General features: G+C 38.0%; 1 protein-coding gene across 4 annotated transcripts in view; it reads left to right on the top strand.

The window, feature by feature from the left end:
- The first annotated feature begins 5,639 nt into the window (after positions 1-5,639).
- LOC306855793 (clathrin interactor 1-like) overlaps positions 5,640-25,887 on the top strand; it is a 32,648-nt gene continuing 12,400 nt past the window's right edge. The window contains exons 1-2 of one of the 4 annotated variants that reach the window (XM_079394669.1): positions 5,640-5,831; positions 25,168-25,272. In XM_079394669.1, coding sequence (XP_079250795.1) covers positions 5,791-5,831; positions 25,168-25,272 — 146 coding nt within the window. In that variant the 5' untranslated portion in view covers positions 5,640-5,790. The remainder of the gene's footprint in view (positions 5,832-25,167; positions 25,273-25,887) is intronic. The other 3 variants (XM_079394670.1, XM_079394671.1, XM_079394672.1) reach the window with 3 other exon arrangements.

Below are 25,887 nucleotides of genomic sequence, written 5' to 3'. Positions count from 1 at the left end.
GTCTCCAGGAATCCTCAAAGGCCTGAAGAAGTACCGCCCCCAATCCATCCTGAGAGGCATCTGTAGAAATCTTAGTTGGTCGTGTGTGATTAAAAAAAACAAGGACAGGTTCAGTAGTAAGAGACTCCTTTAACTGCTTCCATTCTTGATCATGTACTGAAGTCCAGACAAACTCCTGATCATTTTGTAACAACTTTCTCATATGGGTAGTTTTAGCTGACAAATTTGGCAAAAATTTTCCCAGGAAGTTCACCATTCCCAAAGCACGCAGAATTCCCTTCTTATCTATAGGTGGAGGCATATCAAGGAGGGCTTGCACTTTTGCGGGATGTGGCTCCACCCCTTTTGCAGACAGCTTGTCCCCTAAGAACGTGATCTCTGTGACTCCAAATTGGCACTTTTTCTGATTGAGCTTTAAATCATGTGCTCGAACTCTTTCCATCACTTTTACTAATCGCTGATTATGTTGTTGAATGGTGGACCCCCACACCACAATATCATCAATATATACTCGAACACCCTCTAGACCTTCAATAAGGGTTTCCATGGCTCGATGAAAAATCTCAGGAGCTGATTTGATTCCAAAAGGAAGTCGAAGAAAACAATATCGCCCAAAGGGAGTATTAAATGTACAATACTGGCTACTCTCAGAATCCAATCGGATCTGCCAGAATCCTTGAGATGCATCTAATTTGCTAAAAAACTTAGCTCCTGACATGTCACTAATGATCTCTTCACGAGTGGGTATCTGGTAATGTTCTCTTTTGATGCTATCATTAAGGTCTTTAGGATCTAAGCACACTCTTAAGTCACCATTAGGCTTCTTCACACAAGTTATAGAATTTACCCAGTCAGTAGGTTGATCAATCCGTTGGATTACTCCTGATTGGGTCATGCGATCCAATTCCTTTTTCAAGGCCTCACGCAGAGGTGCAGGGACCCGCCGAGGAGCATGTATGACTGGAGAAGCATCATCTTTCAATTGTATTTTATAGGTAAATGGCAGTGTGCCTTGACCTTCAAAAACATCTGGAAATTGTTTGACAATGTCAGTTATATTGTCACATACAGGCTGTAAGACTACGGTTTCCTTGTTGACTTGATACACTCTTTTAACCAAATGAAGGTCCTCACACGCTTTATCTCCTAAAAGAGATTCATGACCATTGGGAACTACAACAAACATCAAACTCTTCATCTTTCCTTTTACTTGTATGTTTAGTCTGCATATTCCTCGTGTTTCAATTGGTTGTCCATTATAGGCTCTGAGGGGAACTGTACGTTTTTTAATTAGAGGTTTTTCTTTCAGTGCTTTCACATCTCTGATGTTAATTAAATTAACTTTTGCACCCGTATCTAATTTAAAGGGTACTACGGTCCCATTCGCTACAAGAGGAACAATCCACAGCGAAGACTTGACTGAATCATCACTTGATACACACGTTGCAGCATCCAGATTTACTTTCTCTTCAGAAACCATGTTCACATAAAATGAGTCGCTCAAATCACTGTCATCTGCCTCCTCCACTAAATGCACTTTATTTTCCCTCTTCATGTCTTTTGAAAAACACATTTTTGCAAAGTGGTTGGGGCCATTACACTTAGAACATCTTTTTCCGAAAGCTGGGCACTGTCTGAACTTATGTTTGGTCCCACAGCGCTTGCATGAGAATGTTTCATTGTCATTATCTCTGAAACCTCTTGTATCATTGTCTCTGAAACCTCGTGTGTTACCTCTTCTCTTGTCTCTGAAGGAAATGGCATCAACTTCTACACTCTGAAATGACATAGCGGCTGTATTAGTCCCATCAAACTGCTTCACTTGCTGTCTCGCTACTTCACTGGATTGGCACAATTTGACAGCATAATCCAAGGTGAGTTCTGATTCTCGTAACAATCTTTCTCTCAGTTTCTTCTCATAGATACCAAAAACAATCTGATCACGAATCATTGAATCTCTCAATTCATTAAAGTTACAAGTCTTTGCCTTTATCTTGAGATCAGTCAGAAAGTAATCAAAAGCCTCTCCTTCATGCTGCACACGTGTTCTGAATACATATCGTTCATATGTCTCGTTCTTCCTTGACAAACAATGAGCATCAAATTTTTCCAGTACCTTATCCAGTTTCTTCTTGTCTGCCTCTTCATCAAAATTAAAGGTGTTATAGACCTCCACGGCATCAGCTCCAGCAATGGTAAGTAACAGGGCGATTTTTCTTTCATCCACCGCCGCTTTCTGTCCAATAGCAACAACATACAACTCAAACTGCTGTTTAAAAGTCCTCCAATGTGCATCAACATTTCCACACAACTTCAACGATCCCGGTGGTTTAATGGCATCCATTGGGTTTCTCGGACCCCACTCCTGGTACCATGTATTGTTCCAGATACAACAAATAAAGATAAAAAGAATAGATGGTACTGGCGTCTTTATTCCATGTGGCACACAAAGCATGTCTCCATTACTACCTCTTCCTCTGGAGAGTGCACTTCATCTTATACCCTACATTACTGCCACCTACAGGCTTAAATCAGTACTCATCACAATAGATACTCATTCAGTGGGCAGCCATTTATGCTGCGGCGCCCGGGGAGCAGTTGGGGGTTCGGTGCCTTGCTCAAGGGCACCTCAGTCGTGGTATTGAGGGTGGAGAGAGCGCTGGACATTCACTCCCCCCACCTATAATCCCTGCCGGCCCGAGACTCGAACCCGCAACCTGCTGGAGTCCGACTCTCTAACCATTAGGCCACGACTTCCCCAAAAAGATGGTCCTCACTGCAGAACACAAGATCCAGGGGGTGTGGTTGGATCTAGATCCAACTCCTCCCACCTTACATATACCTAAACCTGGGGTCGACAATATAATTGGCCCGGTGGCCCGGACGTACTTTTAAAACCGTCAGGGCCACCAGATCGCTCCAACCACTAGCCCGGTGGGGCCAGTAAAAATAATGCCTCGATTAAAAAAAAAGTCTAATTTCACATTAATTACCTGTGGTTCTGTGTTTTGATCTGCTTTTGAAGAAATATGTAGTATCGTGCTACAGCACACATTATGTCAAATACAGTTCTGGCGCCTCCGTCTCTATATACTGTACAACACGACATACAGCAGTAGAGTTACTCTGACAGGACACTGCACTTATTCGCGATCGCAAAAGTACATTATTTGCACACAAGCCTTGCTGGTTAAATGTTTAATTCGCGCGCTGGTCTGACGTGCGCTCATACACCTGAAGCACGCGCGCTAAAAAGCCTGTCTAACAGCGCCTGATTACTCAACTAACTTATCTTTTGCGCTAATACTGTCAAAACACACAAGGTTTACATACAGACTCAGTTGGTTATCTCTAAAATGAAAGTAAATAGTTAAGAGAGAAACAGATGCGTGCCTGTATATTAGATGCGTGCAGCTCTTAAAGGGACAGGACACTAAACGTGCTGTCGACTGTCATTAAAGGGATAGTTCACCCTAAAATTTAATTTCTGTCATTATTTACTCACATGTTGTCCCAAACCTCTATTAATTTCTTGTGCTGAACCCAAAAGAAGATATTTTGAAGAATGAGGGTAACCAAACAGTTGGATGGTCTACAGTGACTTTGATAGCAGGAAAGAAAAATCCTATGGAAGTCACTGTGGACCAGCAACTGTTTAGTTTTCCACCTTCTTCAAAATAGCATTTATGTTCAGCAGAAGATAGAAACTCATTCAGGTTTAAAACATCTTTTGAGTAAATGGTATAAAAATAAAACATTATGACAGAATTGACAGACAGATGACAGAATATTTATTTTTGGGGGAACTATTCATTTAACGTTAACAAAACACAAAGAGAAAAATCACTCACTATTCTTGACTGAAAAACTTTAATACAGTTGCTTTAGGAATCAGTCTATCTAGTGTTTTATTTTTATATTTGTTCATTCAATTTCATTGAATGGTCTGCTAAATACACCTATTGTACCTGGAAATAAAGCACTGTTTGTTTTATTTGTATATTATGTGCATTTGTAATGTGTATCTTTGTTCTTATTTTTTAATAAGAAAGATAGAATGATGACAGATTTTTATCTTCGCCCACTTTGGCCTAAATATCTGCCATGTCTTTTTGTTGTTTTTTTGTTACCTTGAAAGGCTTTGTCTTTCTAGTTTGGCTGTAATGCTCAGACAACTTGTAAAACCAACATGACAAAGAATCGTGATAAAATCGTGAATCGTGATATTTCTAAAAAAAATTGTGATATGATATTTTTCCCATATCGCCCACCCCTAGCTGGGCTACGATCAAGAAAAAAAAGTTTTACTGTGAGCTCTGCAGATCAATGCCCACATATGCAGACAAGTAAGTTAGAGAAAAGTTAACGTGTATGAAACCTATGGTATGAACATAATATAATGAATTGCTGTGTGACTACAGAGAATGAATCCTATGCAATAGGTTTATTTGCACTTGTTTCATGTTTTTGCACAGTTTTGCTGCACTTTGCACTAAACCTACCTTAAAAAAAATAAATGTTATTCATGTTGTTCAAGCAAACTGTTCTTTTTCGTGATTATTGGGATCAATACCCGACGCGTTGACCTGGGCCAGTGAACTTCAAAAGACACTGGCCCGGAGGGCCAGTGGCAAATTTCCCTTATTGTCTACCCCTGCCTAAACCCACCCATCCCCACCCCTAAACCTACCATCTCCTCCCCCTAGATGTGGGTCCAACCCCGCCCCCTGGATCTTTGTTCTGCAGTGAGGGGCTACTGAAAAAGACAGTGAAAAATCTCCACCACTACATACATAGATTGGAAATCTGTTTGGAACATGCAAACACTGACAAATGAAATGTTTAATAACGTTAATTTAAATACAAAGAATCATGAAATGACAAGGGTTCACAGATTAAGCTAGTCACTAAGCTACATATTTCAACTCCATGGATCTACCATGGTGTTTGAACATGTCACATGGTAGATTTACCAAGAAGTACAATGTAAATACCATGAATATTGCAATCCAAATTCAATAGCATGGTAGTTTAAATCTTTATAAGGCTGTATCATACCACATTTGGCCAGCACTGTGGTATAATCAAAGTATAAAGGCTATACAATTGTGTGGAATACAGTGTACTACAAATGATCTTCATATTAATCGTCTTTTCTTTTCTGATGCTGTTTGTCAGCAATATATTGGCAAACTGGGATGATGTAGCCTACTATTGACTTAGACAGCCATTTATTCATTTTAATTGAGAGCAATACATTGTATTTATTTAGCAATAAATAGCTTAGTCGAAGGTTTCTAATTCAACGGCTGATGATTGAAACAAAATTTGACATATTTCTGTCCTCTAACTGTTGTAACATCTCTCCATTATTTGTTTTCTTTTTTAAGGTAGGCTACAGACTGGATTAGCACTATAAATTGTAGTCACTAATCTATTTACTTTGTTCTGGTTCAGAGTAACATATATTTGTTTGAAGAAATAAAGAATTCGTCTGTTCTGCTTGAATAATTTTATGAATCTTGTGCATTGGGTTGCACGTAGCTGGTTACGTTTGTGGAAAAACTACATTTCCCATGATGCCCGCACACGACGTCATGCCCGCGTCCGCTCCCTCTTGACGCACAGTACGCGTCACCGTAGTAACTGGCCGATCCGCTGCTGTGTGTCGATTAGCGCTGGAGAGGCGGAAGGGGCCGAGGGATTCTGTTATTATCCGAGTCCACCTGTGTTTTAGTGCGGACTGGACGATACGATATTGAGGCGGAGAGCCCCTGCTAAAGCGCCGAGATGTTGAATATGTGGAAAGTCAGGGAGTTGGTGGATAAAGCGTGAGTATGCCTGGGCTTTTGCTTTCAAAAGAGCTTGTGTGTCGCTGCAGAGGCCCGTTACTTATAAAGGTGCGGATCCCGTGACGTCACACACCCTCAGCTGATCACGGGCGCAACACGATTAATATAACATTATGATCTCTTTTATTTCAACCTCTTTATGACCCCTTCCCGATCATGTGCGTTCTTCTATTAAATTATATAATTCCACGCTGTTCTGCACGCGTGTTTTGTTTTTTCTGGGCTGTGTTTCAAACCCCAGTGAGCTGCCTACCTAGGCAGCATTTTTGGGTAACGTTACTACAGCAGTTTGGGGCATAATAAGCGCGTTTTCCTCGCCTATAATGCTCTCAAAATGTTGAATAGGTAACTAGACAGCTCCTTAGGTTACAGATATATTAATTTTACCTCTTCATTCTTGTTGTCAACAGTGTTATCCCGCTAAAACATCTCAGTAGTCAGCAACACATGAGCTTGAACGGTCTCTGGCAGCATTTCTTCTTATCTTATGTAACGAGTCATATATGTTTTATTTGTGTGTATAATGTTAAAAATGTGTTGTTTAAAATGGTAAACAGTTAACCGGTCGTTATACATGCTAGCTAATTAGCCTATTAGCTTAGCTAAAGTCAGCATTATAAATTCGTATGGGGAATAACGTTAGATAACGGTATCGCTCAACCTTAACGTCTCAACACAGACTTTGATTATATCAGATTTGACGATAAAGCTGTCATCCCTAAAATTACGACGCCCAAATGACCTTAGTAGTACCTGTGGGCCTTGTTTTTCTCCATCATGCTAGTGCTCTTCACCTGAAAAATGAATGAGTTTCAGTTCAGTCCTTTAACTGATCTATATTGCAAGTGATGGCAGAACTTTGTGATGCAAATTGATGAGAAACATCAACATCAGTCTTGATTTTAAAACTAAACGTGATCTTGTATTATGCGGAGAACTGTATTTTACTTATTGGATATCTTAATGAAACATTGCATGTCTTTTCACAGAAAGTTTACAAAAAGTTTGTGCAGGGCAGTGTGCTTTATTCCTGGTCACACATTTTTTAAACAATAAAGAAACGATTTATTTATGTATAACATTTAAGTAGGTTATAGTGGGAAGAGGAAAATTGTTAGCAGTGATTCATTGCATTTTTTCCCACAAAGTGTATACTTGCAATTTAATTATGCAAATCAATCCTTTTTCACAATATTTACACAGAAGTAGTACATTATCCACCAACAAGGCTGTTGATTGACTAGCCAACAAAAGAATGTTTCACTTACTCAGAAAGTTAGGCACAATTATTGGCCAAAGTGATAATCTCAAAATGGTCAACAATCATTCATTCATTAATTTTCTTATTTATTTTACATTGACACAAAATTAGTAATGTCTGTTGATAGCATTAATATATCATCCTAAAACCAAAAACAGCTTAAAGGTACATTATTAATCCATTAACATGGCTAATTGATGAATTATTAAAGACCTTTCATAACCTTTAATAGCTAGTTGAAAAACTAGTAATAAGAAAAAGGTCTCAAAATCTTTGCAAAATGGTTTAATGCAATTAAAATACAGTTAATATAATATAACAATTTTAATTAATTTGAGTTATTATGAATAATATTTTTGTCAAAACATTTTAAAGCATGTATAAATACAGTTTTGAGTTGGACAGTTTTCAGATAGTATAAAATATTATGTTTATATTCATGCTCTCAGTAAGAACTGCTCAAGCAGTTAATTTTCTGACTTATTTTTTTCTGTGTCTGTTGCACAAACAAGTCCTGCAGTCAGGTCACTGTAATGGATGCCACAGCTGAAGGCATCTTTTAAGCATGCATGAATTCAGCTGAAAGGAGGTGGATATTGATATAGTTGGCCTTTTCATTGGCATTCATTGTGCATTGTTGGGTTAGGCTTCTTTGTTTGCCCACGATAATAAATAAAAAATCATCAATAAGTTTTATTACGCTCGTCAGCTTGGTGCAGGCAGTGTCTGTTTCATTCAGTGTGATTGTTTGTGGTCTAACATATAATGTGGTGCAGCATGGTGATGTTTGTAATTAATTTAGGGCTGGATAAATGGAATGTACTGCTAGCTAATCGACGTTTGACTTTTAACTCAAAAAGCTTTTGAATGTACTCCCCTGGGCAGGAAATTAATTTTTAAATGTGTTGTGTGTTACGAATTACGGATTGACACAAGTATGCACTGAATTTTCAGCATTGCCGCAAGGGGCGCTGATAGTGGCATTTTTTGTAAGCTGTCTTCTACAGTCATTTTTCTCTTTTTGGTCATTGCTGTAAATGTTATGTCACTCATTCTGCACTACAAAGCATACTGACGTGATCTAATCACTAGCACACCCTGAGCACATGTGAGTTAATGTATTCCTCTTATCGGCAAGACATATTGGCATATTTGTTCATATCAGGCCGATGCCGATATTTACATTTAAAGACATTATCGGTCGATTCCGATAATATCGTGCAGTTAATGTATTCCTCTTATCGGCAAGACATATTGGCATATTTGTTCATATCAGGCCGATGCCGATATTTACATTTAAAGACATTATCGGTCGATTCCGATATCAGTCCGATAATATCGTGCAGTTAATGTATTCCTCTTATCGGCAAGACATATTGGCATATTTGTTCATATCAGGCCGATGCCGATATTTACATTTAAAGACATTATCGGTCGATTCCGATAATATCGTACAGTTAATGTATTCCTCTTATCGGCAAGACATATTGGCATATTTTTTCATATCAGGCCGATGCCGATATTTAGATTTAAAGACATTATCGTCCGATTCCGATATCAGTCCGATAATATCGTGCATCCCTAGTATTTTGATTTTGTATGGCAGGATGCATGTGTGTTAAAATTACTGTAAAAATCAGTAGCTAATGCTGGCTTTTACTGTGTTTATAGACCATTTAAAAAAACACAACAACAATTATAAAGGGGTACTATTATGTTCTTTTGGAAAGTCTTGATTTGGTTTTTGGGGTGTATTAGAATAGTTTTTGCTTGTTCATATTTTGTTTGCAGCACCTCTCTTTAAATGTGCTCTGATTGGTTAGCTGGCCAGAATGATTCAGAATGTTTACGAACAAGAGGATCGTGCAGAACCTTTGCAAGCATACATAAAAGGGTTTTGGAACCAGGGTGGAAAAAAAACAGCGTCTTTTTGCCAGGATGACAAAACGCAACTAAAGCAGCTCTTCTTCTTCAACATTACACACCAACTAAAAAAAAAAAAAAAAAAAAAGTGAAATAATTTAATATGTCCAAAAATACATGGAAATTAAAGCTGGTTTTGTGTTTTGGTTGACATCTGTTTTTAAAACAGGTTATGCATCTACCCTGTTACCCGCATATTTAGAGTTATAATGACATCTGTCATCATCCTAGTTTCAAACGGTGAACTTTACAAGGACAAGTTAAGATCTCCTGAATTCAAGACCTCATCTTTTTTATGTTTCTCTGAAAATAAAAACAAACACCTTTTACAACTGAAAATAACTGTGTGCAACAATTGGTACGATTGGCCAACCCGATCTCATGAAAGTGCATATAAATAGTACGCCAAATAAAAATGTAAACTCGTGGTATTGATTAGATTAGATTAGATTAGATTCAACTTTATTGTCATTTATGCAGAGTACAAGTACAGAGCTAATGAAATGCAAAAATGAACTTTGGCGTGTCTATGCTATGCGATGGGTAGGATTAGGGTTGTGGGGTAGATGCGTATCATATGTACGCGAAAACTGTATCATATGCACACCAACAAATTTCGGATCATATGCATGCAAAAACTGCGTATTATATGCGCGCCAAAACACGTTCGTATCATGTATACGCCAAAGTTCATTTTTGCGGATCGATACCACGAGTTTTCATTTTTATTTGGTGTACTATTTATACGCATTTTCATGAGACCAGGCTGCTTTTCATGCCCTCAGTCAACAAAGCAAGTGTGAAAAAGATGTGCGCTTGCTCTTTAGAAATTTAGAACATTGTGTTTTTGTGTGTTTGTTTATGAGATAAAACAGGTTAACATGAGCGGCTGTTTTTTTTTTGTTTTTTTGCTGCCTGTAAAATTTAATTTAGATTATTAGAAACTGGGTTAGAAATTAACAGGGGTTTGGCAAAAGTGCCACTAAAATTATAAAAATGCCCACATAATTCAAGATATAACAGTTTGATAAACAAGAAGATTAGTATATGATTTTTAAGATTAGCCTAGATTTAGTATGTAGATATTTAATATAGATTTTCTTAATCTTTTAGATTGTCCCCTGAGATGGTTTCTTGTATAGGTTGAATATACTATGATTTCTGTACATTATTTTTTTTAATGTGAATAAATTAACACTAGTTTCCGAAAGTCAGAGTCAGTCTGCAGATTTTGGGCAGTCAGAGTTGACAGGTTGTTGTCTTCAGAACGACTTTAAAGTTTTATACTGTGTGATTATTGGTATAAGTCATAGTCTTTTCCAATTTGCATGGTGCTAAAATGTTGTTTAGGGAGTCCTCCTGTGCTTTTATGGACCTAAAGAGATTTAGATAGTTTTTAGAAGTGTTATCAATTACTTTGCCAAACCAGAGCCAGTTTTATGTATGTTTGGCAAAACTTTGTCAGTTTTTTGGCTGCTGGGAGATGGTGGGGAGTGATGCGTAATCACAATGACTTATTTTGGTAATCCACCAACAGTTCAACAACCTACAGATGAGAATCATAAATTAGGCTTAAATCCACCCCAAGCTAAACTGTCCAGCACATTTCCAGCAGGAAAAGTGTCATGCTGTGTTGATTTTCCATTTGAATGCCAAGTCATGACGTTACTACACACAGACAAAAACAATATTTTAGAAGATATTTTAATAGAAAATAGCTGATCATAGGGCTGGGCGATATGGCTGAATATCAGTGTTTCATATCGGTCGATATCGATAATTATTGATATTGCTTTTAAGGTGGTACATCAAGTTCGTGGTATTACCAGTCTTGGCGGGGACGACGGTCTTGCATAATTTGCAGACGACATTTGGTCTGACTACGGTCAGACTTATAATATCCAAAAACTGCCATACTGGCGAGCTGACTTGCTCTTTTATTTACAATTTCCTCGCTCGCTGCGGCACTCATTTTCTGCTTATGAAGAGGAATCCAGCAGACCAGCCAGGTCTGGCTGCAGACGTGCACTCTTAGCCGCGCGTGCGCACTTAGACACGAGACAACGAAATGGCGCAACCAAACTTGATACTGTTACATGATTGGCTGTTAGCGTGTCACTCCCTACGTTGCTAGGTTACCAGAGAGCGAGTGCCTTTGTTAATGCAACCAAACTTGCTTTGCAACCTTTGTTTTCTTCCGACGAAGGATAAAAAATATTGAACGTTTTATCGAACACATTTTTTATTGATATCGTTCACGTGTCTATCGCGATACATATCGTTATCGTTTTATCGCCCAGCCCTAGCTGATCATTCCAACTTTGTAATTCCTGTCTTTCCTAATGTTGTGTTCACCTGTGGTGTCTCAAGAAGGTAAGTTACACCCTTAGTACAACTAGTACAACTTAAACTGGCAGTACACTTGTGGTTTGTGCCTGGCACACGCAACAGTGTAAACCATTCTACTCATTGAAAAAGGACTTTGTCCAAACCCTGTTTTAAAGTTATTTGCTCTGTTGGATTTCAACAAGATTGGTTACAGAAGTTATCTTACACTTATTTAACGTGTCAGCAACAGTGCTTCCAAGAAAGTTAAAGTTGCTCCTCTGTTTAAGCCAAAAGGTTGGAGATTGGATATTTGGATTCATTTCCTCTTATTTGCAGTTGCCCAGCATATTTAATCCTCATGTATGGTTTTGTTTCTTCTTGTAACTTAAAAAAAAAATAGAATAGTCTATTGTACTAAATTTGATGTTGTAATAACTTGGTGCAGAAGGTGTCAGGCCATAAGGCTAAATCCTTTGATTTATTGCTTGAATTTGGAATCAGAATGCAAATGTCCCAGCTTGTCTGCTTCAAATGTGTTCTGAATACTAAAATACTTTTTTCATCGATGTGACTATAACTGGAATGTGTTTATCACTGCGGTATGCACATAATCAATTGCAGCTGGACAGTTCCACTGAATTATAAGTAAAATTAATCAACAAATAGTTTCCCTTCTTTGTTAACCACCATATAATTTAGTAAAATAAATTATTGTAATCATTTTTATCGGAGTTCCAATCACAATGTCTCATCTCAACTTGATGCTGATCTGCATGAGTTGCACATACAGCATTTGGTTAAAGAACAGTGCAAAACTGTGTTGTGATTTGACTTGGAATGTCTCAGAGGTCAAAGTCTGCTGGCTTGAAGGCATTTTAGATGTCACGACTGCATTGGAGAGTTGTCATATCTATACCTTTAACCCTAACATATCCAAAAAGAAAAATAAGCCTCTAACCATATAAATACAAAACAAAAATAATGAAAAAGAAATTAAACAAACATATTTGCTAAAAAGGCATACAAAAAAGCAATACTCAAACCTTTTATGATGCATAATTAAAATAAACAGTCAGTTACGCCTTAAAGGGGTCCTAATATGCTTTTTCACTTTTTAAATTTAGTCAGTGTGTAGTGTGTATGTTTGGGCATAAAAAGATCTACAAAGTTACAAATCTCAAAGTCCACTCCAAAAGGAGATATTTAGTTTTTTTTAAATCCCTTTTCAAGAACTACAACGAACAGCTCGTTTGGACTACAAAGTTGTTTTCCTGTATTTGTGATATAACAAAAATAAATCCCACCTACGGAAATTAGAATGGTTGGCGGGTGGGAAGAACGCTTGGTTGAGCACTGCATGTTTCAAAATCAAAACCTGGTACGGGTGGTTTATCACTGTATTTCTGATGAAAGCCGACTGTTTTCAGAACATTTTGGATGTCATTTTCATTTCATCTTGCATGTAATGTCTGATAAAACAGCATTTGTGCTTTTTGTACAGCCGTTACCGGGGAAACCTAGATCTTTCCCAGTCCTACAGTGCCTCCCGCTGGCAGAGAATTAGGGCGTGTTCACACTTAGCGTCTTTTTTGACAAGAAAAAGTTGACGAGCGCTTTTTTTAGTCAAATAAAAAGCTGGCAGCGTTTTGGTTACAAAATAGCAGCCGAGGGCATCTTTTGTTTCTATAACAACAGCTGCAACGGTAGCCTAGTGCTGTGTGCTGTCGCATAGAAACGTTCAAAGTACAAAGGGAAGAGATATTGATGCGTAGTGTATTAAATCTGTGCGTAAGTTTATTAAGCCTTTTCTTTAAACCTCAGTAACTGTGCGCTGTTGAAGAGAGTTTGACCGTAGTAACCGAACGCGACACGCAGTTTGATTGCTGAATGGAGGATGACAGACAGCCGCGGCGGAGAGAAGAGTTTACCTAAACTTGAATTTAAAGACTTAAATATTCATCTGTACCTCAGATTAAACTATGGAACAGCTTCAGAACACTTGAAATATAGTGCACGAAAACTTTATGGTGCTTTATAATGTTTTTGTGCCTTTCGTGGGGCTCAAAAATAACACAGAATAGTATATGCACAATATCGGATTTGGATCGGTCTCGTCTGACCGATACCCAATCTGCATAAAATTACCGTTTTGGAGTCGATACCGATCCTGAGCATCGGATCAATGCATCCCTAGTTGGGCTCAGGTTGTTGTGCCGTGGGATGTGTTTCCCATACATTTATTTATTTGTGGCGACCCGCCACGATATCAAAACTAACTGATTTTCCAAAAGGCTTTGTTGAATAAACATGGGCACGTAATGCATGTTTAAAAATCAAAACGAGGCGTGGGTGTTTTTATATCACTGTATTTCTGAAGGAAGACTGTCAATGTCATTTTCATTTCATCTTGCATTTTATATGCCTGATAAAGTCTGCTTTGTGTAAAGCCCAACAGCCGTTACCGGGGAAACCTCTAGTTCTCCTGCTTTAAAGCGCCTCCTGCTGGCAGAGAATGAATTTGCATTTTCAGTAAGTCCGTCTGATTTACGCTGGAAACATATTTAGCTTGTTATCAAAAAATAATCACATCTAGAGGGACTTGACCTGTTGTTATTGATTCTCTTTGGATGTCTACCGTAACTTAAATTGGGCCACAAAAGCGCGCATGCACAGTAACGTTTGTTTATGTTGTTGCCTTTGAAACTGGGTGTGCCGTATCATACCCTCCACGATAATACCGGTATAAATTAGGGCTGCAACAACTAATCGATAAAATCGATTATTATCGATTATGAAAATCATCGACAACGATTCTCATTATCGATTAATCGGGTCTGCCCACAGTGTACGTCCAACTTCAGCTGGTTAGTCAAATTACGGCACTGAATAATGCATTTCTATGGACAAAATGCATCTAAAAATAGTGGAGGAAACAGCCGGAGAAGCACGTGATCCAAGCTGCCCAAAACATGATAATTCTTTATTTTAAGCTTTAAGTTAATGCATAAGAGTAATGGCTTGCCCTGTCAGGCGCTTTGACAGATGCGTGTGCGTCCTCAGCGCAAAAACGTTCAGTTTACGGTCATATCCTTATCTATAAATGCCACAAATTCACGCGAGCATTTCCATTTTTGCATAAAGGTCCGTCCTGACAGTCTGTGTTAAGTTTAAAATACCGAATGAGCGCCGGCGCGGCGGGCGCGCGCACGCGCGTCAGACGGACAGAACACAGTAGAGAGGGAGACAATTAATAGGCTTTTCAGCGCAAACATATCCATTGTGCTGAATTATCTGTTGTTGAAAGTTAATTTAAGGTTTAAAAGTCAACATGCAGTGCGAATATTTTATGAGAGTAGGAACTTTAAAGGGATAACAGCGTGTAATTGTCTGTCTGAATATAAACATGAGACGCTCCATAACGGCCTTTTACAGGATAAAGAAATGACGAGGTGACTGTGATCAAAGTAGTTCCTGCAGAACATTACTCTTACCTGTTGGTTAACACTGAGTTTGTGTTTTTATTCGTCTTTATTATTATCTTTATTATTTGGTGGGTGGTGATGGCGCAGTGGATAAGACACATACCTTTGGTGTGAGAGACCCGGGTTCGAATCCACTGTGAGACACCAATGTGTCCCTGAGCAAGACACTTAACCCCTAGTTGCTCCAGAGGCGTGCGACCTCTGACATATATAGCAATTGTAAGTCGCTTTGGATAAAAGCGTCAGCTAAATGAATAAATGTAAATGTAAATTTTAATTTTTAATAGAGGTTTAAACTATATTAAATTTTTACAATGCTTAACAAATTTATGTAAGTTTAACAATGTGTTTATGTAAGGTTTGTGCCACTGCTGCTCTAAAGTAACAGTATTGGTGATAACCAAAATCATTTTTCGGCTTTCTGTACTGGTTAGTACTCCAATATGTGTAAGCTCTTTAGTAACAGTAGTAGGCTATTTTTAATGCTATAATATCATTATTGCTGTTATCTATGAAAGAAAACCAGAGCACTTATTTTTTCTTGTATTTTTTATTTGAGTATTTTTTTTTTTGCGATACCCAATTGCAGTCAAAAAGTACATAAACAATACCAGCAAGAATGCAAGCTGTTATGAGGCCATTTTTTATTATTATGTCCAATAAATGACAATAACATTTTTAAATTTAAACAAATTTTTGACAAATTTCTAAAATATGTTTTCTCTTTATTATGATAAGTGGTCTAATAAATTAAGCACTGTATGTTTTCATAGCATTCAGTTGTCACGTTTGTTTGTAGAACATTGGGCAGAATGTGGAATAGTGTTTTTTTTGGGCAATATTTTTTAATCCGATTAATCGAAAGAATAATCGGCCAACTAATCGATTATCAAAATAATCGTTAGTTGCAGCCCTAGTATAAATTTTTACATGATAAAGTGTCATATCGTGATATCAATGATATAGCGATGCGATGACGTATTTACTAGGGATGCACTGATTGTTTGGCAGGCAGCTGAAATTATTTGGCCGAAAATAAGTGACGCGATCAAATAGAGGCGCGCACTAATGCAGCAAATATGACTGCAGTGTGGAAGCATTTAAAATTGTCCGAGAAAGATGCAAAAATCATGACAAGCACCGACAGCGAGAGACTGTTTACTACTGCATCTAATGTCTCCGATGAGAAGAGGAAGGGGTGGTTGTTGCTGGTTACTGTTCAATGAATAAAATCGCGAAATGACCTTAAACGATTAAATACACTGCAGAACGTTGTGTTTTCTAATACACGCATGAATTGCATTCAAACAGCAATGCAGGAGCTTGCGACGCTGTCTCGTTAGCAAGGGATCAAAGTCCAAACCGCGAGGGAAATCTGCGCTGAAACTGTTACTCGTCAGTTGCCCAGTAACACTTTTATGAATTTTTACAAGACATGTGACAATGTTATACGTGCATCTTCCCAAATTAGTAATGAGAATAAATTATAAATCTGCTGCTTATAAATGATATTTAATGCTGTTGAATGTTTTATTTGCACTTTTTCAGACCTACCTCCTATCTACTGAATAGCAAGATGTTAAACTTGTGTTCAAAGAAAACTTATCAAAAAGGGTCACATAATTTTATGTTATGTTACGTTACATTTTCACTTTTTACAATGGCAGGGCCTGCCATCTTGTCTTTTTGGCTTGTTGTTTCTGATTGCACTTTAACCCCAAGTGGGAAATCCAGATCAAATCCCAGAAGGGAAAATCAAAACAAAATGAAGTTAAAACTTGTTTTGAACAATTTCATTGTCATCGGCAGATTGATTTTTAAGTAGGGGGAAAAAAAATCGATTTAAATTGTAAATCGGATTCTCTGTAAAAAAAAAAAAAATTGGGGATTTTTTTCTTAGGCCATATCGCCCAGCCAGTTCTAGACTACACTTTAATAAGTCTTGCAATATCCGTGCATGCAAAGGTTCTGCGCGATCCTCTTGTTCAATATTCTCGAGGTCTGAATTGATATGGCAATATTGACGAACTTTGGCAAGCGGTGGGGCAGTACTGAAAAGCCTGGATTATGTAATTATATTACAGTACTGTAAACAGTACTGTAATATTTTTATGACTATTTGCTTGTATATTGTATATATGTTTAGTTATTGTCTAAAACTGTTTTCAATTATAGTTAGATTATTTTAAATAATCTAACCAATTCCAGACCACCTTAATTCAAAATAATTTTGAATTAAGTAATTTTTTATTAATTAAAATTGGTATTTTTTTTTTTTTTTTTTTTTTGCCCTTCTAAGTAATAATTAAAGTGTGATGCACTGAGAATCCTGTTTTTTTTTTTTTTTTTTTTGTATTTGTATTTGTATTCAAATCTGTTGCCCTTTGAACTGTAATCAAATTCAATCAAGCAGGTACTAAAAGTATGCTTTCTTTAAAAATTAATTTTTTGGCTAAAGTTGAAGGCAGCATCACATGTCAAATGTACATTTCTAGTAATCTCAGAATGCACTGCATGGAATTTTTTTTTTTTTTACTTCATTCTGTATTGAGAACTGTCAATTAAAAAAAACTTCCATTATATCTTTAAAAATTAAATATTTCATCCAGATATACATTTGTTTGTTGTTGAGTGCAAAACCCAGTGGTAGCCCTAACTCAGAATCACCCATCTCCATAATTTACATCTCTTGGGACTTCTTTCCTTAGCAAACTTTCCCTTGTCCAGGTATCACTTCTTTCATCTCTTAGCTGCTGCTTTCGTTCTCTCTCCATCATACTTATTATAAACAGCCACCATCCTCATCTCCATCGTAAAGCTTTATCCAGACCTTTGCTTCCCTCTGAAGCTCTAGGTAGTCTTTTTAGTCTGAGGTGGCGGAGCAGGAAAGCTGAAACCACTCAGAGAGCTTTCATGTGAGGCGTCTTGAGTTTGTTGTGGGTTTTTCGCAGGCCATAGCTCCACGGTGAATGTGTAAGTACACCCATTCATTCTAGCGAAGAACAGCGAAGGAGAGAATAAAAGAAGTGGAGAGTAAATCTCGGCAGGCCCGTAGAACAAAGAGGCTGTGGATGCAAAGGATGGCAAGACGCCCCTATACGCCTGTCTGTGCCCCCTTCTCTTTGTGCAAAAGAAAGCCTGCCTCTTCTGCTTTTGTCTTTCCTGCATATTGAATATTCCAGTGGAATATGTGCAGCACAGTACACAGCACCGTACGTGTGTCTGAAATGTATTTATTATGTGTGTGTGACTGCTCTACAGGCCGCTTGCTTGCATAAACCGACATTCATTATTCAGTTGCCTGAGATTTTCCTTGTAATCTTAGGCCAACTTTGCAGCACTCTTTCTACGTGCTTGAATCACACAGATTGCCAATCCCACTATCGTGAACTTTTGCTTGTCACTGAAACAGCCAAAACAATAGACTCAGCTCCGTGATATTGTGCAAGTTTGTGGTCAAGCCAGTAAATGTACAACTTTCTGTGCCAGATTGATGATTTGAATTTAAAAGTTTGCCTTTATTAGGTTGTATAAGACTCTTAAAGGGTTACTCCACCCCAAAATGAACATTTTGTCATTAATCACTTACCCTCATGTCCTTCCAAACCCGTAAAAGCTTTGCTCGTCTTTGGAACACAATTTAAGATGAAAACCGGGAGGCTTGTGACTGTCCCATTGACTGCCAAACAATTACCACTGTCAAGGCACAGAAAAGTATAAAAAAACAGTTAGAATAATCCATCTGCTATCAGTGGTTCAACCGTAACGTTATGAAGTTACGAGAATACTTTTTGTACGATAATTGTATGGAGAGTTATTTCCTCTCATGCAGAGCCTAGAATATAATTGCTAGTTAGCTGATGTTTTTGCGTTGTGTCCAAGTGCAACGTTTTGGCTCAGATGTAGGCGACATGGTAGTTCTTTTTGATATTGCTTTGGTGGGCCTTAATAGTAGAGCTAATACTCATATATTAGCTGACTATAGGCTTTACATAGATGTGACCCTGGACCACAAAACCAGTCTTAAGTGGCTGGGGTATATTTGTAGCAATAGCCAAAAAAACATTGTATGGGCCAAGATTATTGATTTTTCTTTTATGCCAAAAATCATTAGGACAAGTAAAGATCATGTTCCATGAAGATATTTAGTAAATTTTCTACTGTAAATATATCAAAACTTAATTTATGATTAGTAATATGCATTGCTAAGAACTTCATTTGGACAACTTTAAGGCGATTTTCTCAATATTTAGATTTTTTATTTTTTTGCACCCTCAGATTTCAGATTTCCAAATAGTTGTATCTCGGCCAAATATTGTCCGATCCTAACAAACCATACATTAATGGAAAGCTTATTTATTCAGCTTTCATGTGATGTATAAATCTCAATTTTGAAAAAATGACACTTATGACTGGTTTTGTGGTCCAGGGTCACACATTATTAGGTTTGTCTATAAAGTTGTGTTGAATGTTGATCTTACAAGATGCTCTGAAAACTATTTTGATCTATGTCACCCAAAAAAGTCCTCATGAGATTCCCAACTCATGGTTTCTTTTTATTGTGGAGCACAGAAGCAGATATTTAGACAGAATGTCTACACTGCTGTCAAACTCCAAGATGGACAAAAAAAATATGTATGCGACTGCATTCTTCTAAAGCCATTTTGTGAGTCATGATTCGAATGCAAGATGTTTGATGCTAGAGCTGTCGAACCTTGTCTGACACATCTTCAGAAGATTGACATTTGAGATCTATGGTGAAGAGAAGGATTTTTGCTTCCGAAGATTTGGAATATAGCATATTAGTTGCATGGACCACTTTTATGTCTCTTTTTTTTTTTTCAAGCTGTCGGGCTGGGCAATAAACAAGATTGCAATAAAATATATTATTAATAGTGATAAGTGCTGGACATATTTACTCGATATGGATTAATCTAACAGCCTGTCACACAGCAGAAATAAACATGACAATAGACAGTCAGTGCATGCTGCAAGTAAGTCTCTGAGTGAAAAGACCTTACTCCAGTTTGCGCAAAATTGAATTTTTGATGGAAAAAAAATCAAACCTCATTCCCATCAAACATGTAGTTTCAAATCAATTCACAAATATTAAACCTTTTAACATTATTAAATGTACATAATGAGTGACTGATACCATCTTTATGGAATACACTTGTTGGTTTGCACTGAGTTTGTAGTTTTAATGTACATGTTTGCTTATTAATTTTCAAGATCTGAGGTAAACTATCTGTTGTTGCTTTCAGTATAGCTATAAATGTCATGATATTCAAACTCACATTAGACACTTAACATTGAATAAAGCACATAAGCAGTACCTGAGATTATCACTGTCGTAGTTTGTATGTTGTTGCTCTAGCTGCGACGTCACAGAAATAGAAACCGTTTAAAAATAGAAATATTGCGTGTCGCCGTTGTGGCTGGTTAGGACACAAACTCCGTTTAAATTAAAAAAGCTACCTTTTATCATGTGTCGCGGCGTCGTAGGACACAGTGTTATCCCTCACAACCTTGTTTTCAAAATAATTAAATTCAATATGGCATCAAACCTGATTAAGGTCTATGAGTGGCGCAGTTTTGTCTACTACATAAAATGAAGCACACGTGCCGTCTCAAAGATATGAAGACAGTCCATATTTCCAGAGCTGTTCTGAGACTCACATCAAATATACACCCAAACTCCGAGATCTTCGACAAATCTCCAAAATAAAAGTGTGGTTTAATCTAAAGAAATTGTAGTAGAAAAAAAATCAAAAAGTAACATGTACTTCTCAAAGCTACTCTGTGGAATTTAATTGTGATCAAACGAGTTGTTTACATTCAAAATTTTACAAATATGTGGAAAGCAGTTCCTTTCCCATTAATGTTAAATGAATATTGTGATATACACTCACCAGCCACTTTATTAGGTACACCTGTTCAATTGCTTGGTAACACAAATTGCTAATCAGCCAATCACATGGCAGCAACTCGATGCATTTAGGCATCTAGATGTGGTGAAGACGAATTGCTGAAGTTCAAGCCGAGCATCAGAATGGGGAAGAAAGGGGATTTAAGGGACTTTGAACGTGCAATGGTTGTTGGTGCCAGACGGACTGGTCTGAGTATTTTAAAAACTGCTGATCTACTGGGATTTTCACGCACAACCATCTCTAGGGTTTACAGAGAATGGTCTGAAAAAGAGAAAATATCCAGTGAGCGGCAGTTGTGTGGACGAAAATGCATTGTTGATGTCAGAGGTCCGAAGAGAATGGGGAGACTGGTTAGAGATGATAGAAAGACAACAGTAACTCAAATAACCACTCGTTACGACCAAGGTATGCAGATTACCATCTCTGAACGCACAACACGTTCGAACCCTGAAGCTGATGGGCTACAGCAGCAGAAGACCACACCGGGTGCCGCTCTTGTCAGCTAAGAACAGGAAACGGAGGCTACAATTCGCACAGGCTCACCAAAATTGGACAATAGAAGATTGGAAAAACATTGCCTGGTCTGATGAGTCTTGGCATTCAGATGGTAGGGTCAGAATTTGGCGTAAAGAACATGAAAGCATGGATCCATCCTGCCTTGTCTCAACGGTTCAGGCTAGTGGTGGTAGTGTAATGGTGTGGGGGATATTTTCTTGGCACACTTTGGGCCCCTTAGTACCAATCGAGCATCGTTTAAACGCCACAGCCTACCTGAGTATTGTTGCTGACCATGTCTATCCCTTTATGACTACAGTGTACCCATCTTCTGATGGCTACTTCCAGCAGGATAATGCACCATGTCACACAGCTCAAATCATCTCAGACTGGTTTCTTGAACTTGACAATGAGTTCACTTTACTCAAATGGCCTCCACAGTCACCAGGGGCCTCATTTATAAAACTCTCCGTAGATTTCATCCTAAAAGTGTACGTAGGCACAAAAGCTCGATTTTGCATACGCACAAAAACTTTTCAGATTTCCAAACCATGCGTACACCGGAACCTGTGCAAAAATCCCTTTATAAATCCCAGTAAGGGGAAGATTGTGTGTACCTGCATCTCCACTCCGACTCCTCCCCGAAATCACCATATATGGATACAACGCCTAGTTTTACTATGCATAACCTCATCTGCATATCATTTCCATGCATATTCCCATCCACATGACATCCCTTGGCTATCTGATGTTCTCCAAAAACATTGTTCTAAACTCAGGGCTGCGGAAAGGGTATTGCGCAAATCACAAAATCCTTCTGACCTTAATTTATATCGATCACTCCTCTCTGACTTCTCTGCTAATGTTTCCACTGCTAAAAGGACATACTATCATGACAAAATTAACAATTCGCCTAACTCTCGCATGCTCTTTAAAACATTTTCCTCCCTCCTTTGTCCTCCTCCTCCATCATCTCTAACAGCTGACGACTTTGCCACATTCTTCATTAATAAAATTACAAACCTCACTGCACAATTTTCCACACCACAATCTATCAAACATATCTTACCAGCAAACATACACTCGTTCACATCCTTCTCTCCACTCTCTGAGGCACAGGTCTCTAAACTCATCCTTTCCAGTCATCCTACTACCTGTCCGCTTGATCCTATTCCATCTCATCTCCTTCAAGCCATTTCTCCTGCAGTTGTACCTGCACTCACTCACATCGTTAATACATCCCTTCACACTGGAATTTTTCCCTCAGCATTTAAACAGGCTCGTATAACTCCACTTCTTAAAAAAAACACTCTTAACCCAACTCTTTTAGGGAACTATAGACCGGGTTCCCTTCTTCCTTTCATTGCAAAAACACTTGAACGAGTTGTGTTCAATCAAGTCTCTGTCTTTCTCACACAGAACAACCTCCTGGACAGTAACCAATCTGGCTTCAGAAGTGGACATTCGACCGAAACTGCCTTGCTTTCTGTTGTTGAAGCCCTAAGACTTGCACGAGCGGCTTCCAAATCTTCATTACTTATCTTGCTGGATCTGTCTTCTGCTTTTGATACAGTCAGCCATCAGATCCTCTTGTCAACCCTATTGAGAACGGGCATCTCAGGAACTGCACTCCAGTGGTTTGAGTCTTACCTCTCTGATAGGTCCTTCAAAGTAACTTGGAGAGGTGAGGTATCCAAGTCACAACATCTAGCTACTGGGGTGCCTCAGGGATCAGTTCTTGGACCAATTCTCTTTTCTGTCTACATGGCATCACTAGGTTCTGTCATTCAGAAACATGGCTTTTTATATCACTGCTATGCTGATGACACTCAACTCTACCTCTCATTCCATCCTGATGATCCGACGATAGCTGCTCGCATCTCAGCGTGTCTAACAGACATTTCTTGCTGGATGATGGACCATCACCTTCAGCTCAACCTAGCTAAGACAGAAGTGCTTGTAGTTTCAGCTAACCCATCGCTTCATCACAATCTCACCTTCCAGTTAGGCTCATCTACCATAACTCCTTCAAAAACAGCCAGAAACCTTGGAGTTGTGATTGATGATAAGCTGAATTTCTCAGACCACATTGCTAAAACTGCCCGGTTCTGCAGATTTGCATTATACAATATTAAGAAGATCAGGCCCTTTCTCTCGGAACATGCAACACAACTCCTTGTTCAGGCTCTTGTTCTGTCCAGACTTGACTATTGCAATGCTGTCTTGGCAGGTCTTCCAGCCAATTCTATTAAACCTCTACAAAAATGCCGGTGCAATATTAAGCTTTAATGAGCCGAAAAGAACGCACGTCACGCCTCTGTTCATCAATTTGCACTGGCTACCAATAGCTGCTCGCATTAAATTCAAGGCATTAATGTTTGCCTACAGAACCACCACTGGCTCTGCACCCCTTTACCTAAATTCATTACTTCAGACTTATATGCCCTCTAGAAGCTTGCGTTCTTCAAGTGAACAATGCATTATTGTACCATCCCAAAGACACACAAAAACACTTTCACGGACTTTTTCATTAACTGTTCCCATCTGGTGGAATGACCTGCCCAACTCAATCCGAGTAGCCGAATCCTTACCCATCTTCAAGAAACGGTTAAAAACGCATCTGTTGCATCTTTACTTGACCCTCTAACTCTAGCACTCTCTATTCTAATTTTATTTTATCTATATGTCTTTTTATATAAAAAAAAAATAATAATAGTATTAATTATCTGTACTTCGTTAGGCTGACCAAGACTTGTAATAGCACTTGCACGTTGTTGCTCTTTTGTTGGTTTTGATTGCTCCTTATGTCCTCATTTGTAAGTCGCTTTGGATAAAAGCGTCTGCTAAATGACTAAATAAATAAAATAAATAAATATATATTGTGGTAATATGTTTGGCCAAATTGGACAGGCCTTTTGTTGAATGGAAATAGTAGCGAGGCCAATCTGTTAATTATCTCCATAGTTATGAAATGTTTTTGTATTAACCATCTTCCAACCCTGTTAAACAGTAATTGGTATGTTTTTGTTATACTGACCTATAACTTGTGCTCTGAAGTGAATTGTCAGTTTGGCCTTTGACCCATGGTTGACTTGAGTTAAAACTAGCTATACATGTGTTTCTTTTTTAATTACATACTTTCTTCAATTGACATAGACTATTAATTTGAATTTATGAGCGCCAGGACTTCACTTTTATTTTCATTCCAAATTGTTATATCCTTCTTCCTGACTTCTGAAGTTTTGTAGAAAACAATCGAGTTTGACATGAGCATTAACTCTTAATGATGTGGCCCACTCCCAATTTCCTCCCATTTTCTGTCATCTACCTTTCTTGTAGCAAGTTAAAAACTGTAAAGATTGGTCTACAAGTTGGGCCATCTCTTGAATCTTTAGGGCTGATAACAAAATTATTAATGGGACCCTCTCTGTTGGGTCACACAAGTGTGGCTAGCTTAGTATCTGTTGTTAAGACTCTGCCAGGCAGATTTGATCAAATATTTGATATAATATGTGTATCATATATTTCATTTGTTGAGAATATATTTTGCCTTCATAATTTCTCCATTCAGAATTGAAATCCTACTAATTTTTTTCCATAGAATGACAGGCTAAACTATGACAATCTCAACAAATTGATGTAGTCACATGAATGCTTGGTAGATTTAACACTAAACAGAGCTGTCTGTACAGTTTTTTTTATCTGAACACATTTAAACCTTTGGCAGCATGTTTTCTTCTATCAGTCCAAAGTGCACACCAGTCGATCAAAGCTGACCGGCTTCAGAGAGTTTTTTTTATTTCAACACCTCCATGTGTAACAATAAATTGACTTTTGTGTCTGTGTGTGGTTGCCTGGTGTTTATTTGTGGTTCTTTGTTTTTCACTGTTCCCCAGCACCAATGTTGTGATGAACTACTCAGAGATAGAGTCCAAGGTTCGAGAAGCCACCAATGATGACCCCTGGGGCCCATCGGGCCAGCTCATGGGTGAGATTGCCAAGTAAGTGCTTAGCCTGCTGAGTGGTAAGAGGACTACGTGTTCCCTTTCAGTCTTCAGGCATTCACTGACTCTACTCTCAACTACCGCAGAACATTTGTGTAGGGCAATTATTTCAGAATTATCTCATCATTGATAGCTGATGATTTCAGTTGCTTTGCATCATGCCTTAGACTTGAGATCATCTGAAAGTTTAGTCATTACATCATCATGTCTTTTATTTATTTAGTTTTTGTTTTTTTACATGAATTTAGTGTCTGGTGTTACATTACTGTAAAAAATCAGGGTTAGGCAGTATTTTACTATGCTAAACCCTGATAGAAACCCTGTGTTACTACTATGAACACATTTTTCAAAAGAAACACAAAAATGACAAATAATATCATAAAATAGACTTAAAATTGTGAGAAAATATACAAATATCTTTAAAGCCGTTTAGTTTGTAAGTGGTATTAGTTCCTGTTTTTGACAGGTTGAAAAATGACATATACAACTTTTAATAAACCAAAAAAAAGCAATTGCATATCAACTAGGCCATTTCAGAATCACTGCATTTTATTATCCATTGGAAGAGAGATTTATTTATTTATCTTTATTTGAACGAGAGAACTGTTTATA

The sequence above is a fragment of the Barbus barbus genome, assembly GCF_936440315.1.
Source record: "Barbus barbus genome assembly, chromosome: 36".
In the NCBI taxonomy this organism is placed as follows: domain Eukaryota; kingdom Metazoa; phylum Chordata; class Actinopteri; order Cypriniformes; family Cyprinidae; genus Barbus; species Barbus barbus.
This window is presented reverse-complemented; position numbering and strand designations above follow the sequence as displayed.